This window comes from Rhinoderma darwinii, chromosome 5 (assembly GCF_050947455.1).
Source record: "Rhinoderma darwinii isolate aRhiDar2 chromosome 5, aRhiDar2.hap1, whole genome shotgun sequence".
NCBI lineage: Eukaryota > Metazoa > Chordata > Amphibia > Anura > Rhinodermatidae > Rhinoderma > Rhinoderma darwinii.
This window is the reverse complement of record NC_134691.1, coordinates 190,332,166-190,350,035: the sequence shown is the minus strand read 5'-3', so window position 1 is coordinate 190,350,035 and position 17,870 is coordinate 190,332,166. Positions and strand designations below refer to the sequence as shown.

Sequence of the window (17,870 nt, the reverse complement as noted above, 5' to 3'; positions counted from 1 at the left end):
TGCACTGTCTATACAGAAAGGCAGTGTGTGTTTCCAATATATTCTCACTAGCGGGGAGCACAAGCGGTACCGCAGGCTCCCAAAAACTCAGTGGCACAGGTAGCCAGAGAGGCTAGTCAAAGATGAGTGGCGGTTGGCCGTGTGCATGAATAGAGGGGTAGGAAGCTTAAGCTGAAATGGTGTGACAGACTGAGCCCAGATGTGGGTTATGGTATGGGCACCAGGGGTACGCTAGCCCCGGCTAGGAGTGTGGTTTTGCAGACTGTTTTGTTTAGCACCGATCGCAGGTGTCATGGCAGTCCGCAGGCCTAAAGAGTCAGAGGCAGGGCTAAATAGGAGAGCGGTAAGGGTACAATATACTGTAGTGTATTGTACCAGCCATCTAATGATCACTTGTACAATTCCCCTAATGGGACTAAAAAAAGTCAAAACCTAGTTAAAGTAAAGATTTTACATATATATAAAAAAAGATTAAACGTTCAAAAAACAACTTGATAAAAAAGTCATATGCATTATTAAAAACTACAGTTAGTCCTGCAAAAAACAAGCTCTCATACGGCTATGTTGACAGAAAAAATAAAAAAAGTTATGACTTGGAATGCAAGGAGGAAAAAAAAAAGGAAAAGGGCTGCAGCAGGAAGTTTGGATTGGTGGGGGTCCGAGCCCCGAGACCCCCACCAACCGCTAGAACGAAGCAGCTGAAGCGCTCGTGTGAGGACTGAGCCACTTCGTGTCTGTTCGGCTTTTTCCGGAAATAAATGTATCGGTGTACGGACTCAATAGAAAGTCTATGAGCCCGTACTCCGATACATCGGCTTTCCGGAAAAAGCCAAACCGACACGAAGCAGAAGAGCCCTCACACGAACACTTCAGCTGCTTTGTTATAGCTATTGGTGGGGGTCTCAGTGCTCAGACCCCCACCAATCCAAACTTCTGACACGTCACTATGACACGTCAGAAGTTTGTCAAACGTTTAGCTACACTTTATTAACATTGCTTGTATTTTGCCATAAGGATTGTTTTTATGTTATCATGGATACTTTCTTGTTATATTGTTGTCCTGTTGACTAATAATTCTATACTGCAGACTCCTCATTCCGGGTGTATTTCCTAGGGTGTGAGAATGCTCTATCAACCATGGACCCTCAGCCATGGAGCGTTCACCACCATCCCACAGACCGTGACTACCTAGAGGAGCCGCTGTAATCCCCAAGACGGGACAGCGCTGAGGCACACAGCGGCGCATGCGCAGTTGGCGAGTAAACTTGGAATGTCCTGTTCTACGGGGTCTTTAGAGGATTGTCACCGGGTTCTCTGTGTGGATCCGGGCATGTAAGCAGGCTAGCACCCCGGGAAATACATGCTCTGACGCCTGTACCACCCTGTGCCTGCTGATCCGTTACTTCCTCCATTACTGGGGGTGCTGTGCGTGGCAGGCGGCGGGCCGGCTCTGGACACCGAGTGACCCCTTTCTCCATGGAGTGCACTATCCCCGCTCAGTGCCAGCTGCTCTTCCGTGCCTGTGAGGATGGAGATCTGGAAAGTTCCCGCAGGCTTCTGGAACCGGACACATCCAGCGGGTCGTCCAGCATCGGGAGCCGGGTCGGGGATGGAGCAGCGGACACTCCCGGCGACAGCTCGGCTCTTGTGCCAGTAGACTCTACAGACGAGGACGGTAATACCGCGCTGCAGCTGGCGGCCGGGGGCGGACATGAACCGCTAGTCAGGTTTCTGCTGAGGAAAGGGGCCTCTGTGGACAGCAGGAACCACTATGGCTGGACGCCACTCATGCAGGCTGCCAGGTACAGAGCAATGCACGGGCACTCCTACTCATTCCGGGGAGTCACTAATGCCAGGCTGCGGTCCAGCGACCCTATGTATAAATCCGTCTACTCTATAGGTGTGCAGGTCATTTATGTAGAAGGAGCTGCCTAGTGGCCATTTACACAGAGCGGTTTTACCCTGGACCATAGCAGCCCTCTCAAGAATTGCTTTCTAGGGAGAATTACATTTTTCTTCTACATAAGCCCCACCGCAAATACCAATCTCACCCCCATTCACAGTGCCAGCCAGAGAGCGCCCCAATCAACAGTGGCAGCCCGTAGGGCAGATTTATTATTAATAATAGCGCACCATGCTAGCGGTGCCCCAGTATCTCTCCCCCATACAATGGATTCATTAACCCCTTAATGACCGGGCCATTTTGCACGTTAATGACCAAGGATTATTTTTTGTTTTTTCACGGTCGCATTCCAAGAGTAATAATTTTTTTTTGTATCCCGTCGACATAGCCGTATAAGGGCTTGTTTTTTGCGGGACGAGTTTTATTTTGTAATTCCACCATTTTTAGATGCTTATAATATATTGATTAACTTTTATTAACTTTATTTTAGGAGAGAATTGAAAATAAGCAGCTATTCCAGCATTGATTTTCACGTTATAAATTTACGCCGTTTACTACGCAGCGTAAATAACATGTTCACTTTATTCTATGGGTCGGCACGATTACGGGGATACCAAATGTGTAAAGGTTTTATATGTTTTCCTACGTTTGCACAATAAAAAGCCTTTTACAAAAAAATTACTTGTTTTTGTATCGCCGCGTTCCAAGAGCCGTAACGTTTTTATTTTTCCGTTGATGTGGCCGTATGTGGGCTTGATTTTTGCGGGCCAATGTGTAGTTTTCATTAGTACTATTTTGGGGTACATAGGACTTATAGATTAACTTTTATTTAATATTTTATGGGGGGAATGGGAGAAAAGAGCGAATTTTGCCGTTGTTTTTTGCGTTTTTTTTGGACGCCGTTCATCCGGCGGTTTAATTAATGTGTTCATTTTATTGGTCAAGTTGTTACGATCGCGGGGATACCATATATGTGTATGTGTGATTTGTTTTATTTGATTTTCACAAATTTTTTTTTTTTTTTTTTTTTTAACAAACTTTATTTAACTGATTGACATATTTTTTTTTGTCCCACCAGGGGACTTCACTATGCGATGTGCCGATCGCTTATATAATGCTTTGGTATACTTAGTATACCAAAGCATTATTGCCTGTCAGTGTAAAACTGACAGGCAATCTGTTAGGTCATGCCTACGGCATCGCCTAAAAGGCAGATGCTGAAGACAGCCCTGGGGGTCTTTGTTAGACCCCCGGCTGTCATGGAAACCCGACGGCGACCCGCGATTTGTTTGCGGGGGCGCCGATCCGGTGACAGAGGGAGCTCCCTCCCTCTGTCAAACACATTAGATGCCGCTGTCACTATTGACAGCGGAATTTAATGGGTTAAACTGCCGGAATCGGAATGCGCTTCGATTCCGGCAGTTGCAGCAGGAGCCAGGCTGTGTATAACAGCCGTGCTCCTGCCGCTGATCGCGTGTGTACAGTCTCAGTACCCGCGCCATCACAGGACGGATATATCCGTCCTCTTGCGCGAACTAGCAGCTGCTTTGGACGGATATATCCGTCCTTCGGCGTTAAGAGGTTAATGGCGCTCTCCCTGTGGTGTAGGTAAATTATAGTGCCAGGTCAGACCTTTCTGCCTTCTGCCACTTTTCTTAGGGCCTGTTCACATCTGCGTTGGAGGCTCCGATCGGGGCCTGCGTCGCAGACATTTTCGGAAACAATAGTGTTTCATGCTTCGCTTTTGTTTCCGGTAAAACGACAGACGCCCTGATGGAAAGCAGACGGAACAAATTAAAGTCAATAGGTTCCGTCGCCTGCCGCCGTTATCCGTTGCGCAAGGGAGCCATTGCTTCCGGCTTTTCCCTTGTACTCCTATGACAGAGCAGAACAACGGAAAGATGTGAACAGGGCCTAAAGAATGTTAGTAAATGATTACCGTATATCTCAAACAAAAAGCCCTTTCACATCCTCCTCACTTCAGCGCTGCCAGAAAATATGTCAGCAGCTTCGTTCACATGTGTATTTGGGTTTTCTGCTTTTATGACAGAGCAAAACAATGAAAAAATGGAGGCGCCAGATCCGTTGCATGACGGAAAACAACTGCGCCCGTTTTGCTGACAAAATAGCTCAACGTGTGAACAGAGCCAACTGGTTATTTGTCACCTCTCCTGACACTTCTCTCTTTCAGCATAAATCAACTCTGGGAAAGTGCTTTATTTAGCATAGCAAATAGTCTCCTTTCTTTGCGGGGGACTTGCTTGCCTGGTGGAGACTGCGCTATCGACTCTTTTCTTTTTTTAGAAGACTCTATAGCAAACTGGGAGGATTGACAAATATTCTATGCCCTGGACTGAGAAGCGGTTGCCAGTTTAGTGATTAAGGCTTTCACGACTGCCATGCGGCTATATACCTTCAAAGTGCCGATCCCCCGTGCAGTTGCTACTTGTATAAACGTTGACAGCCTTGAACGGGGCTTAATGAGTGCAGTGCTTTAATAACCCCGGACTACACTCCTCCCACTGTAGATAGCGCAAAACCCACTGTAGATAGCGCAAAACCCCCTGTAGATAGCGCTACCTAAGCTCCCTCTAGGAGCGGAATCCCCGGCCAGCTCTCTTGCTGGAGATTCCCCCCATAGAGGGAGCCCACCACGTTCCTCCTTCCCCACTGTAAATAGTGCCCCCCCATAGATAGCAACCCCCTGTAGATAGCGCCACCTAAACTCCCACTAGGAGCGGAATCCCCGGTGTCGGATCACTCTGTGCCTGGGATTCCGCTTCTAGTGAGAGCCCCTGACGTCACTGTCCATTTGGATCTACATGGGCACTGTGTGTAGCACTCTCTGGGCACTATCTACAGTGGGCACTGTGGCACCATTTACAGTGGGCACTATCTATGTGGACACTGGGACTATCTACAGTTGGCAGTGTGGCACTATCTACAGTGGTATTGCATCACTATCTACATGGGCACTGTGGTGTTTTCAGGTGGCTGTGACAAAAAAAACAACAAATAAAATTCATCCTTTTTTTTTTTTTTTTAAACATCCATAAAAAATGGATGGAAAAAGTTGGTGAAAAAGGGTCAGACGGTTGGGAAATGGATTCAAATTTTGAGACAGATTGATACAAATCAGCCATGAAAACTGGCAGTGGTTGTTAACTGCCCTTTTTTTCATATCGTGTGAATATAACCTTATAGCCCTCTTATCCGCTCACGGCGATCCAGGGTGACAGTGTGTGTGTGTGTGTGTGTGTGTGTGTGTGTATATATATATATATATATATATATATATATATATATATATACAGGGATATAATATAGGGAAATGTATATTTAACCCCTTCATGCAAAATCACATAACTGTACGTGATGAGTATGGAGCGAACTCACTGGCTGAGCTCGCTCCATACACAGCGGGTGACGGCTGTTACACGCAGCCGACACCTCCCTGCAATGAGCGGAATCAAAGTTCACTTTGATTCCGCCCGTTTAACACCTTAAATGCCGCAATCCATCACGACCGCGGCATTTAAGGTGTTAGAATCAGGGCGGCGCCCTCGCAATCGCGCGCCCCCCCTCCGCGGCTCGATCAGCCGGTTACAACATACATTAGTATTGCAGTATATCCTATGCAAGCGATCCAACGATCGCTGCTTCAAGTCTCCTAGGGGGACTAATAAAAAAAGTAAAAAACAGTTCAATAAAGATTTTTGTTATGTTACAAAAACAATAAAGTATTAAAAAGTTTAAAAAAAAAACTTTTTCACATTTTTCCCCTAAATCAATGTTAAAAAAATAAATAAAAGTTAACATAACTGGTATTGCCGTGTCCGTAAAAGTCTGAACTATCACAATATAGCGTTGTTTAACCTGCTCGGTGAATGCTGTAAAAAAAATATATATATAAAACACGCAAATTGCTGTTTTTTGGTCACCTTAGCGCTCAAAAAAAATGAAATAGAAAATGATCAAAAAGTCGCATATACCCCAAAATGGTATCAGTGAAAACTACAGCTCGCCCCGCAAAACTTAAGCCCTCACATCGCTAAATTGATGGAAAAATAAAAAAGTTATGGCTCTCAGAATACGGCGACACAAAAGTTTAAGTTTAAAAGTGGTAAAACATAAAACAAAACATAAATTTGGTATCCCCGTAATCGTATCAACCTGTAGAATATGGTGAATACGTCGTTTTTACCGCCTGATGGACGCTGTAAAAACAAACCCCCCCCCAAAATATGACGTAATTGCTGTTTTTTCGCCATGTCACCCCTCAAATATATTTTTTTCAGCTTCCCAGTACATTATGCAGTACAATAAATGGTGCCATGAAAAACTACAACTTGTACCGCAAAAAAACAAGCCCTCATATGGCTATATAGACGGAAAAATTAAAAAAATTATAGCTTTTGACAGGTGGGGAGAAAGAAACAAGTGAAAATTTGAAAAAGGGCTGCGTCCTGAAGGGGTTAAAAAAATCACAAAAAAGTGTTTTCTTCCCATTTTTTGTGATTTGTCCGCTCAGAATAAAAATGAAAACGTGGAATTAATTAAACTAATCTAGAAAATAAATTCTCATAAGTCTTGTAAAAAAAAAAAAACAAAGTAAAAATAGTTGTGATATTCAAAGCGGTTGCAAAAATATTATAATTTAAAGAAGTGCATCTCAAAAATGGAAAATTTGACCTGGACACGGGCATCAACGACCCTTGGTCATGAAAGGGTTAAATGAAGGAAATGGGTCGTTGCAGTACTTAGAGAAACTGGGGGTTATTCAGTTATCCAATAAGATGGCTAAGGCCCTGTTCAAACTGTTTTGTTTTTTTTTGCAAGCAGAAAAAAATCTGCCTCAAAATTCCTTCAGGAATTTTGAGGCAGATTTTGACGTGCCTGCTATTTCTTGCTGGTTTTTTTGCTGCGTTAATCACCCGCGGCCGTTGAGCGGCGCAGGCAAAAAACGCAGCGAAAAGCGCTATCTGTGCCTCCGGTTGATTTCAATGGGAGGTCAGAGGCGTAACTGCGGCAAGAAAGAGCATGCCTTTTATTTATTTTTTACTGCGAGCTGATATATTACACTGCAATACTAGATATTGCAGTATATTGTCATTTTTACAGGCTCCTGTTAAGCCCTGCCAGAGGCACGGCTTAACAGGAGATGAAGAAAGTCAGCCCTGGGGGCCTTCATTAGGCCCCTGGGCTGCCATGACAACCATTGGCGCCCCCTCCTAATGTCTTAGGTGCTGCGATCATGCTTCGTTAAACCATTCGTTAAACCATTAGTCCCGGGTGTCAGCTGTGAAACAGCTGACACCCGCTGTGTACGGAGCGGGCTCAGCGGGTGAGCCCACTCCAAACATCACCCCCCCACACCACATTGCAATAGTACGTTGTGCGTGAAGAGGTTAAACGGGTTGTGCCAGAAACGAAAGTGCACTTAAAAGTACTCCTTATTTGAAGCTAATACTTTTCCCCATTGGAAATATTAAAAAATATATGTATGTATCCTGAGTTGTTGAACCTACAAGCTCAGAATTGTGCCCCCTGCTGTTTCTTCATGTGGGTCCATTCACAACATTTTAGTAATGACAGGTCCTTCTCAATGAATTAGAATATCATCAAAAAGTTAATTTCAGTAATTCAATTGAAAAAGTGAAGCTCATATATTATATAGATTCATTATACACAGAATTATCTATTTCCAGCATTTTTTTCTTTTAATGTTGCAGATTATGGCTAATAGTTAATGAAAAACCCCAAATTTAGTTTATCGGAAAACTAGAATATTGGGTAAAAGTTGAAGATTATAAACTCATGGGGTCACACTCTAATCAGTGAATAAACACAACACATCTGCAAAGGTTTCCTAAGCCTTTAAATGGTCCAACAGTCTGGTTCAGTAGGCTACACAATCATGGGGGAGATTGCTGACTTGACAGTTGTCCAGAAGATAGTCATTGACACCCTCCACAAGGAGGGTAAGCCACAAAAGGAAATTGCTAAAGTAGCTGGCTGTTCACAGAGTGCTTTATCCAAGCATATAAATGGAAAGTTGAGCAGAAGTAAAAAGTGTGGTAGAAAAAGGTGCACAAGCAACAGGGATAACCGCAGCCTTGAAAGGATTGTCAAGAAAAGGCCATTCAAGAATCTGGGGGAGATTCACAAGGAGTGGACAGTGGCTGGACTCAGAGACGTATCCAGGACATGAGCTACAACTGTCGCATTCCTTGAGACAACGTCAGAAGCGTCTTACCTGGGCTAAGGAGAAAAAAGACTGATATCTTGCTCAGTGGGCCAAAGTCCTGTTTTCAGATGAAAGTAAATTTTGCATTTCATTTGGAAATCTCGGTCCCAGAGTCTGGAGGAAGAGTGGAGAGGCTCAATCCAAGTTGCTTGCGGTCCAGTGTGAAGTTTCCACAGGTAGTGGTGGTTTGGTGAGCCATGTCATCTGCTGGTGTTTGTCCACTGTGTTATATCAAGTCCAGAGTCAACACAGCCATCTACCAGGAAATTTTCGAGCACTTCATACTTCCCTCTGCTGACAAGCTTTATGGAGATGCTGATTTCATTTTCCAGCAGGACTTGGCACCTGCCCACACTGCCAAAAGTACCAATACCTGGTTTAATAACCACAGTATCACTGTGCTTGATTGGCCAGCAAACTCGTCTGACCTAAACCCCATAGAGAATCTATGGGGTATTATCAAGAGGAAGATGAGACACCAGACCCAACAATGCAGGCGAGCTGAAGTCCGCTATCAAAGCAACCTGGGCTTCCATATCACCTCAGCAGTGCCACAGGCTGATCGCCTCCATGCCACGCCGCATTGGTGCAGTAATTCATGCAGAAGGGTTTTCATTAACTGTTAGCCATTAACATTAAAATAAAAAAATGCTGTAAATAGATCACTCTGTGTGTAATGAATCTGTATAATATGAGTTTCACTTTTTGGATTGAATTACTGACGTAAATTAACTTTTTGATGATATTCTAATTCATTGAGTAGGACCTGTATAACGTGGATTACCAGGGTTACCCGTATTTCAGCTTCTTGAGGGCATATCTAATAGTAATGTTAGTAAACACTAGTGCTATCTCACTGAGTCCTGGTGGGCACCGCAGTGCCATTCCTTGGAACAGATGACAGCAAGGCAGGTGGCGCAGATCTTCATGGTATTCCCATGCTGTTTACACGGACATTGATGTTGTAAATGCTGAGACAATAAGACGTATTATGTAGCCATGGGAAAAGCCCCCGTAGTGTTTCCTGTATCATTGAGCTCTGTGTTTTCTCACAATTCTATATAGTCCTGCCTGAGAGGCCAGTAAATGTGTGTAATGTGAAATGCCATATGTATATCACATCCGGTCCTAATGCCATATGTATATCACCACCAGCATGAGGTTGTACATACAGACAGACAGGTTGATCTATAGAAGGGGTATGCTGCAGTTTTGTTTAAAATAAATCTCCTTAAAATTACTTTTATTGGAATCTGCGGTACCGTATGTATTACTGTATGTATGTTCGGTTTTCTCTCTAGGTTTTTCCCCATAAGTCATTGTGGATTTGGCCTAAAAGCATCTGTTCGTGCGGTTAGATGATGTCCTCAAATAACTACACTACGATAAGACTTCCACGCCAATTCATATGAAAGTCCCAATAATCCATTGGTCATTCATGCATGGAGCTGTTCGTCCAAGATGGAAACTGTTTGAGGATAAGGACACACATTTTGGCTGTTAGTGACCATGTTTACTTTTCTTGTGACTGGTTGCCATGGGTTACACCACTGGTCCAGGTCAGCTGTACTCTTTAGTGTGAAAGTAAACTGCACACGTGTACATTGTCCTGCTGAGGAGTCCCACAGCTACACTTCCTGGAGGAGGACAGCTGCAAGGTGCTAGGAAGGACTCGCTTTCTATTCTATGACTAGGCCCAGGTCCTTACCATGTGTTTGCGGTGCAATTGCTGCATGGGTATTCTTTTGTCTTAAAACCTGGTCTGGGTTTCTGCTGCACAGTTACCTCTTTGGCTGAGTTCACACGACCTATTTTCAGACGTAAACGAGGCGTATTATGCCTCGTTCTACGTCTGAAAATAGGGCTACAATACGTCGGCAAACATCTGCCCATTCATTTGAATGGGTTTGCCGACGTACTGTGCAGACAACCTGTCATTTACGCGTCGTCGTTTGACAGCTGTCAAACGACGACGCGTAAAAATACAGCCTCGTCAAAAGAAGTGCAGGACACTTATATACATTATATGCGGGACACTTATATACATTATATGCAGGACACTTCTTTCAGACGTAATTTGAGCCGTTCTTCATTGAACTCAATGAAGCACTGCTCAAAATTTACGGCTGTCAGAGAAGCCTCGCAAAATGCGAGGAGGAGCATTTACGTCCGAAACGAGGCAGCTGTTTTCTCCTGAAAACAGTGTCATTTCAGACGTAAAAGCCTCTCATCGTGTGCACATACCCTTTGTATTATTGTGGCCATATACTTTTAATACTGTGATCTTAGAATGAGGAGTTAGTCTAAGAGTATGTTCACACACAAACTCAAAAACGTCTGAAATTACGGAGCTGTTTTCAAGGGAAAACCGCTCCTGATTTTCAGACGTTTTTTGAGCAACTCGCGTTTTTCGCAGCGTTTTTCACAGCCGTCTATGAAAAACGGCTCCAAAAACGGCCCAAGAAGTGTCCTGCACTTCTTTTGACGAGTCGTCATTTTACGCGCCGTATTTTGACAGCGACGCATAAAATAAAGGCTCGTGGGAACAGAACATCGTAATTCCCATTGAAAGCAATGGGCAGATGTTTGTAGGAGTAATGGAGCCGTTTTTTCAGGCGTAATTCGAGGCGTAAAACGCCCGAATTACGTCTGAAACCACTGCGTGTGAACATACCCTAATACTCTGCCCATACATATTGGATTAAAGTTGGCTCAACCCATCAGGACCGGCCAACTATCTAATGTTTATGGGATGTCCTGACCCTGCCAAAGGACAGGAAAGAAGAGGCCTTTGTTACCGTAGGAGATAAGCTGCTGCCAGACGGTTCTGGCAGCAGCTTATCTCCCTCTCCACATTGAAAACGTATGCCTGCTCTTCTGACACTTATTATAGAGTGACCCTTACATACCATATGAATACATAATCACACGTACATGCAACTTCCATGACATTTGTAAATATTTCAATAGGAGATACAGAAGGGGAAAAGGTTACACATAAAAAGTTCAACAATTGCTTTTGAAGCTTTGACAAGTCTGTGAGGCTCCAGCCTTAAATACAGAAAGCTGAAAAGGTTTGACCCCTCAGAACAATCCCTTTTATTTAGACACATAGACATCATAGAGGGGATCATAGCACAGAGCCACGGTTAGGAGCTTGCTAGTTTGACTTGATGCAACCATGTTCTACATGGTCGCCCATTCATTCAATTGGGTGCTGTTTAATATAATGTTTCTGTGGGGAAAATACACTTTATGGAAAAAAGTATTGGGACACACCTCTTAACCCCTTCCCTCTTTAGCCACTTTTGACCTTCCTGACAGAGCCTCATTTTTCAAATCTGACACTTTATGTGATAATAACTTCGGAATGCTTTCACTTATCCAAGCAATTCTGAGACTGTTTTCTCGTGACACATTGGACTTTATGTTACTGGCAAAATTTGCTCCATACATTCAGTATTTAAATGTGAAAAACACCAAAATTTAGCAAAAAATTTGCATTTTTCTACATTTAAATGTTTCTGCTTGTAAGATAGGCCGTTATACCACACATAATAGTCGCTAATTAACATCCCCCATATATCTACTTTAGATTGGCATCGTTTCTGAACATCCTTTTATTTTTCTATCACGTTATACGGCTTAGAACTTTAGCAGCAATTTCTCACATTTTCAAGAAAATTTCAAAAGGCTATTTTTACAGGGGCCAGTTCAGTTGTGAAGTGGCTTTTTGTGCCTTATATATTAGAAACCTCCAAAAAGTCACCCCATTTTAAAAACTCCACCCCTCAAAGTATTCAAAACAGCATTTAGAAAGTTTCTTAACCCTTTAGACATTTCACAGGAATTAAACCAAACTAGAGGTGAAATTTACAAATGTCATTTTTTGTTTTTGAAGAAATTCATTTTTAATCCATTTTTTTTGTAACACAAAGTTTTACCAGAGAAATGCAACTCAATATTTATTGCCCAGGTTCTGCAAATATCCCACATGTGGCCCTAGTGTGCTTATGGACTGAAACACAGGCCTCACAAGTAAAGGAGCACCTAGTGGATTTTGGACACTCCTTTCTATTAGAATATATTTTAGGCACCATGTCCGCTTTAAAGAGCTCTTGTGGTACCAAAACAGTGGAAACCCCCCAAAAGTGACCCCATTTGGGAAACTACACCGCTCGAGGAATTTATTTAGGGTTATAGTAAGCATTTTGACCAGACAGTTTTTTTGCAGAAATTTTTGGAAGTAGGCCATGAAAATGAAAATCTACATTCTTTCAAATAAAATGTAGGTTTAGCTAATTTTTTTTAACTTCCAATAGGACTAAAGGAGAAAAACATTTGTAGAGCAATTTCTCCCGAGTAAAACAATACCCCACATGTGGTCATGAACGGCTGTTTGGACACACGGCAGGGCTTAGAAGGGAAAGAGCGCCATTTGGCTTTTGGAGCTCAAATTTAGCAGGAACGGTTTTCGGAGGCCATGTCGCATTTGCAAATCACCTGAGGGGACAAAACAGTGGAAACCCCCCACAAGTGGCCCCATTTTGGAAACTGCACCCCTTGAAGAATTCATCTACGGGTGTAGTGATCATTTTGACCCCACAGGTGTTTCATAGAATTTATTAGAATTGGGCAGTGAAAATAAAAACAATCCTTTTTCTTCAATAAGATGTAGATTTACCTAAAAATTTTTAATTTTCTCAACAAATAAAGGAAAAAAAGAACCCCAATATTTGTAAAGCAACTTCTCCCGAGTACGGCAATACCCCATATGTGGTCATAAACTGCTGTTTAGGCACACGGCAGGGCTCAGAAGAGAAGGAGCGGCATTTGGCTTTTGGAGCACAGATTTTGCTGGATTGGTTTCTTGATAACATGTCGCTTTTGCAAAGCCCCTAAGGTACCAGTACAGTGGAAACTACCCAAAAGGGACTCCATTTGTGATACTACACCCCTTGAGGAATTAATCTAGGGGTGTAGTGAGCATTTTGACCCCACAGGTGTTTCATAGATTTTATTTGAATTGTTCAGTGAAAATAAAAATGTAATTTTTCTTCCAATAAGACGTAGTTTTAGCGCAAAATTTTTCATTTTCTCAAAAAATAAAGCAGAAAAAGAACCCCAACATTTGTTAAGCAATTTCTCCCCATATGTGGTTATAAACTAATTTTTGGGCACACGGCAGGGCTCAGAAGGGAAGGAGTGCCATTTGGCTTTCGGACTACAGTTTTTGCTGGATTGGTTTCTGGTCGCTATGTAGCATTTGCAAAACCCCTGTGGGGCCAAAACAGTGGAAACCCCCCAAAGGTGACCCCCGTTTTGGAAACTACACCCATCAAGGTATTCACCTAGGGGTGTAGTGAGCATGTTAACCCTGCAGGTGTTTTGCATAAATTAGTGTGCACTCGATATTGCGGTGTAAAAATGGGATTTTTCAATAGATATGCCAATATGTGGTGCCCAGTTTGTGCCACCATAACAAGACAGCTCTCTAATGATTATGCTGTGTTTCCCGGTTTTAGAATCATACATGTGGCCCTAATCTTTTGCCTGGACATTTGACAGGGCTCAGGAGTGAGAGACTAATATGCGAAATTAAGGCTTAATTTGGCGATTTACACAGAATTGGTTCACAATTGCAGAGGCTCAAATGGGAAATAATAAAAGAAACCCCCCAGAAGTGACCCCATTTTAGAAACTACACCCCTCAAGGCATTTATTAAAGTGTGTAGTGAACATTTTCACCCCACAGGTCTTTTCCATGAATAAATGTGCTGCGTATGGTGCAAAGTAAAAATTAACATTTTTTCCCCAGAATTGCCAATTCAGTGGCAAGTATGTCGTGCCCAGCTTATGCCACTGGAGACACACATCCCAAAAATTGTTAAAAGGGTTCTCCAGGCTATGGCGGTGCCATATATGTGGAAGTAAACTGCTGTTTGGGCACACTGTAGGGCTCAGAGGGGAGGCATATGTGAGGCATATGTAAACTGGGCTGAGTACATCAGGGGCATAGTCAGGGGGTATAATAATGGGGTAAACAATAAAATAATCCATAGATATTTGTTAGGCTGTGGAGCAATCCTTTCTGCACAGGCCGGTGTCGCACTGATAAACGGTGTCTTTACTTATCCCCCTTTTGGTCCACACTCTGCACCTTTGCAGTTTGGGGAATTTTGCTAGGAAGTGTTCTCCTGGTATAATACGGGCACCCTCGCTTCTAGCAGATATGTGTGGGCCCCCCCTTCCTGGTTCCCTAATTTTAGGGCCCCGATAAATCGCCTCTTGAAACAGACGAAATGTTCCCCTCTGATCTGCACAACTGCATATTTTTTATTTCCTGACTTATGGAAGCCTTAACTGATTTTATTTTTTCATAGACGTAGTGGTATGAGGGCTGTTTTTTTGCGGGACGAGCTGTAGTTATTATTGGTACCATTTTGGAGTACATGTGACTTTTTGATCACTTTTTATCCTATTTTTTGAGAGGCAAGGTGACCAAAAATTGCAATTCTGCCATAGTTTTTTAGGGGTTTTTTTTATACAGCGTTCACCATGCGTTATAGGTTACATGTTAACTTTATTCTGCGGTAAGTACGATTCCGGCGATACCTAATGTCTAACACTTTTTTTATGTTTTACAACTTTTTGCCCAATAAAATTACTTTTGTAAAAAGAATGTATTTTTTCTGTCGCCAAGTTGTAAGAGCCGTAACTTTTTTAATTTTTTCGTCAACGGAGCTGTATGAGGGCTTGTTTTTTGCGAGACGAGCTATAGTTTTTATAGGCACCATTTTTGGATACATGCGACTTTTTGATCACTTTTTATTTCAATTTTTGTAGGGCAAAGTGACCAAAAAACAGAAATTCTGGCATTAATTTTTTATGCCGTTCACCGCGTGGAATAAATAACATAATATTTTTATCGTTTAGGCCGTTACGGTCGCGGCGATGCCAAATATGTATGGTTCATTTATTTTTTTCAATAATAAAGGACTTGATAAGGGAAAAAGGGCGATGGGGTTTTATTTTATTTTATTACTTAAAACTTTTATTATATTTTTGACAACTTTTTTTTCACATTTTTTTTACACTTTACTTTAGTCCCACTAGGGGACTTGAAGATCCAACTGTCAGATTTTTTTTTCTAATACATTGCACTACATACGTAGTGCAATGTATTAGATCTGTCAGTCATTCACTAACTTCAAGCCGATTAGGCTTCGCCTCCGAGCGGGGCCTAATCGGCTTCCGTAATGGCAAACAGGAGGCCATTGTTAGGTCTCCTGCTGTCATAATAGCAGTCGGCAGTCGTGCGATTGCAGGGCACTTCTGCCGATCTGCTAGCAACCACAAAGATTCATAAATCGCATCCAATCGCTGCAATTTGAGGGGTAGGGATGTCACGATACCAGAATTTGGACTTCGATACCGATACTTTGTGTAGTATTGCGATTTTGATACCAATTCGATACTTTGCCAACAGTAATAAAAAAAAAAGTTCTTCCGTTTTCTGATGTGAGGCGCGTGGTGTGATGAATTTAACCTCCATGTGCCTCACATTAATAGTAATTAGTCTTATCATGTTTTTCAGTCATAATGGGTTAATGTGTGAGGTACATGATGGGGTTAAATACTATTAATGTGCGGTACATGGAGGTTAAATTCATCACACCTCGTGCCCCACAATAAGTGATAGAAAGCAGTTTTTATTTTATTTTTTTACAGCGTACACATCATAAATGATGCAAAAAAAATTGTTGTGCAGGTTATTACGGCCGCGCCAATACCCAATATGTGAATATTTTATGTATTGAGACTTATTTTAATGTTTATTGTAAATAAGGTGTATGTGTATTTTTTTTATTTAATATTACTTTATGTTTTTACTTTATTTTTAAACTTTAATGTACTGGCATATATCTATATGCCAGTACATTAGCCTATGTACGGATTGTACACAGGCAGTTGTTAGGACATAAGTATGCCCGAACAACAGGAAATATGGTAGGACAGCCCTGGGGTCTTTCAATGGACCCTGGGCTGTCTGCCCATATATGGTATGTCCCTCAATCGTGTCACAGGGAATTTCTGTGATGCGATCCAGGGGCATCCCCGCTTCTCATTTCCTCTTGAATGCTGCAGTCAGCTTTGATTGCTGCATTCAGGGGAGTAGCGGCGGAGATGAGAGGTTTCTCTGATCTCCGCCAGCGGGGCTGCGGCTGTGTAATACAGCCATTGCCCTGCTCCTGACAGGAAGTGCGCTCGCGGTCAGCATGAGGTGATGCGGCCGGCGCTGCTCTATAATAAGCGGCGGCGCAGGCACTGAGGACAGAACAGGAGGGTGTTTTGCAGAGCGTCCGCCATGTTCTGTCTTCAGTGCCGCCGCTCATTAGTGCAGCGCCGGCCGCATCAAATCATCCTGACGGCCCGCACATGTCAGGACTCAGGAGCGGGGTAATGACTGCATTACACAGCCGCAGCCCCGCTTTCATATACATTCATGTATTACTATACTGAGCTGTGCGGCCGCACAGCTTAGTATCGAAATACATGAAATAACGGTATCGAACCGTTTAGGGATGCAGAGTATCGAAACAGTATCGAAGTTTCGATGCATCGTGCATCCCTACTGAGGGGTTAATGGCTGGGATCGGAGCGAGCTCCGGTTCCTGCCGTTACAGGTGGATGTCAGCTGTAACATACAGCTGATATCCACCGCTGATGACGCCGGCTCATCTCCTGAGCCGGCGCCATCTTGCCAGCGGCTATGAAAGACTTTCAGGCCCCGTCTCCGGGCGGTGGCTGGAAGTTTTCTGTGCTAGGCACACCGGGAGGCCAGTATTAGGCCTCCGGTTGCTATTGCAGCCACCGACACCCCGGCGATTTAATTGCTGGGGTGTCGATGAGCTGCAAACTCCTTAAATGTAGCGATCGGTTTTGACGGCTGCATTTAAGGGGTTAATGGCGGGGATCTAAGCTATCTTCGGTCCCCGCCGTTACAGCAGGATGTCAGCTGTCAGATACAGCTGACATCCGGGGATGATGGCACCGACTCCGCTTCTGAGCCGGTGCCAAGAGTTGTCGTATGTATACGACATTTTGCGGGAAGCACTGGCTTTCCATGTCGTATACTATGTCGGGAAGGGGTTAATCATTGAATTCAGGTGTTTCATTCAGTACCATTGTCACAGGTGTATAAAATCTAGCACCTGCCATGCAATCTGCCTTTATAAACATTTGTCGAAAAATGGGTCATTCTACAGAGCTTCATGGCATGGATTTCCGTGGCCGCACAGCTACATGCCAGCCGTACATCTCCAGCCACAATGCCAAGCGTCGGATGGAGTGGTATAAAGCACGTCGCCAGTGGACTCTGAAAATGCCAGGAGAACGTTTCCTGCCTGACTTCATTGTGCCAACTGTAGAGGAGGGATAATGCTATAGGATTGTTTTTCACTAGCTTCATTTTTCAGTTTTTACCTCTCTGCATTTTAGCAGCCATAACGTTTTTATTTTTTTATTGACGTGGCCGTATGGGGCCTTGTTTTATGCAGGAGAATTGTATTATTTTTTTTCATAGTTTGGAGGTAGATTTTTATTTCTTTTTTACTGCGTGAATATAAGAAAAAGCGATTTTTGGCATAGTTTTTCTTGTTTATTTTTTTATCCTGTTCATGTTTCACGCTAAATAACCCGTTAGATTAATTCTTAAGG

General features: G+C 43.1%; 1 protein-coding gene across 1 annotated transcript in view; it reads left to right on the top strand.

Moving 5' to 3' along the window:
- Positions 1-1,268: 1,268 nt before the first annotated feature.
- Positions 1,269-17,870, top strand: part of ANKS6 (ankyrin repeat and sterile alpha motif domain containing 6) — a 76,791-nt gene continuing 60,189 nt past the window's right edge. Inside the window, exon 1 of the mRNA XM_075826830.1 lies at positions 1,269-1,802. Coding sequence (XP_075682945.1) covers positions 1,477-1,802 — 326 coding nt within the window. The 5' untranslated portion in view covers positions 1,269-1,476. The remainder of the gene's footprint in view (positions 1,803-17,870) is intronic.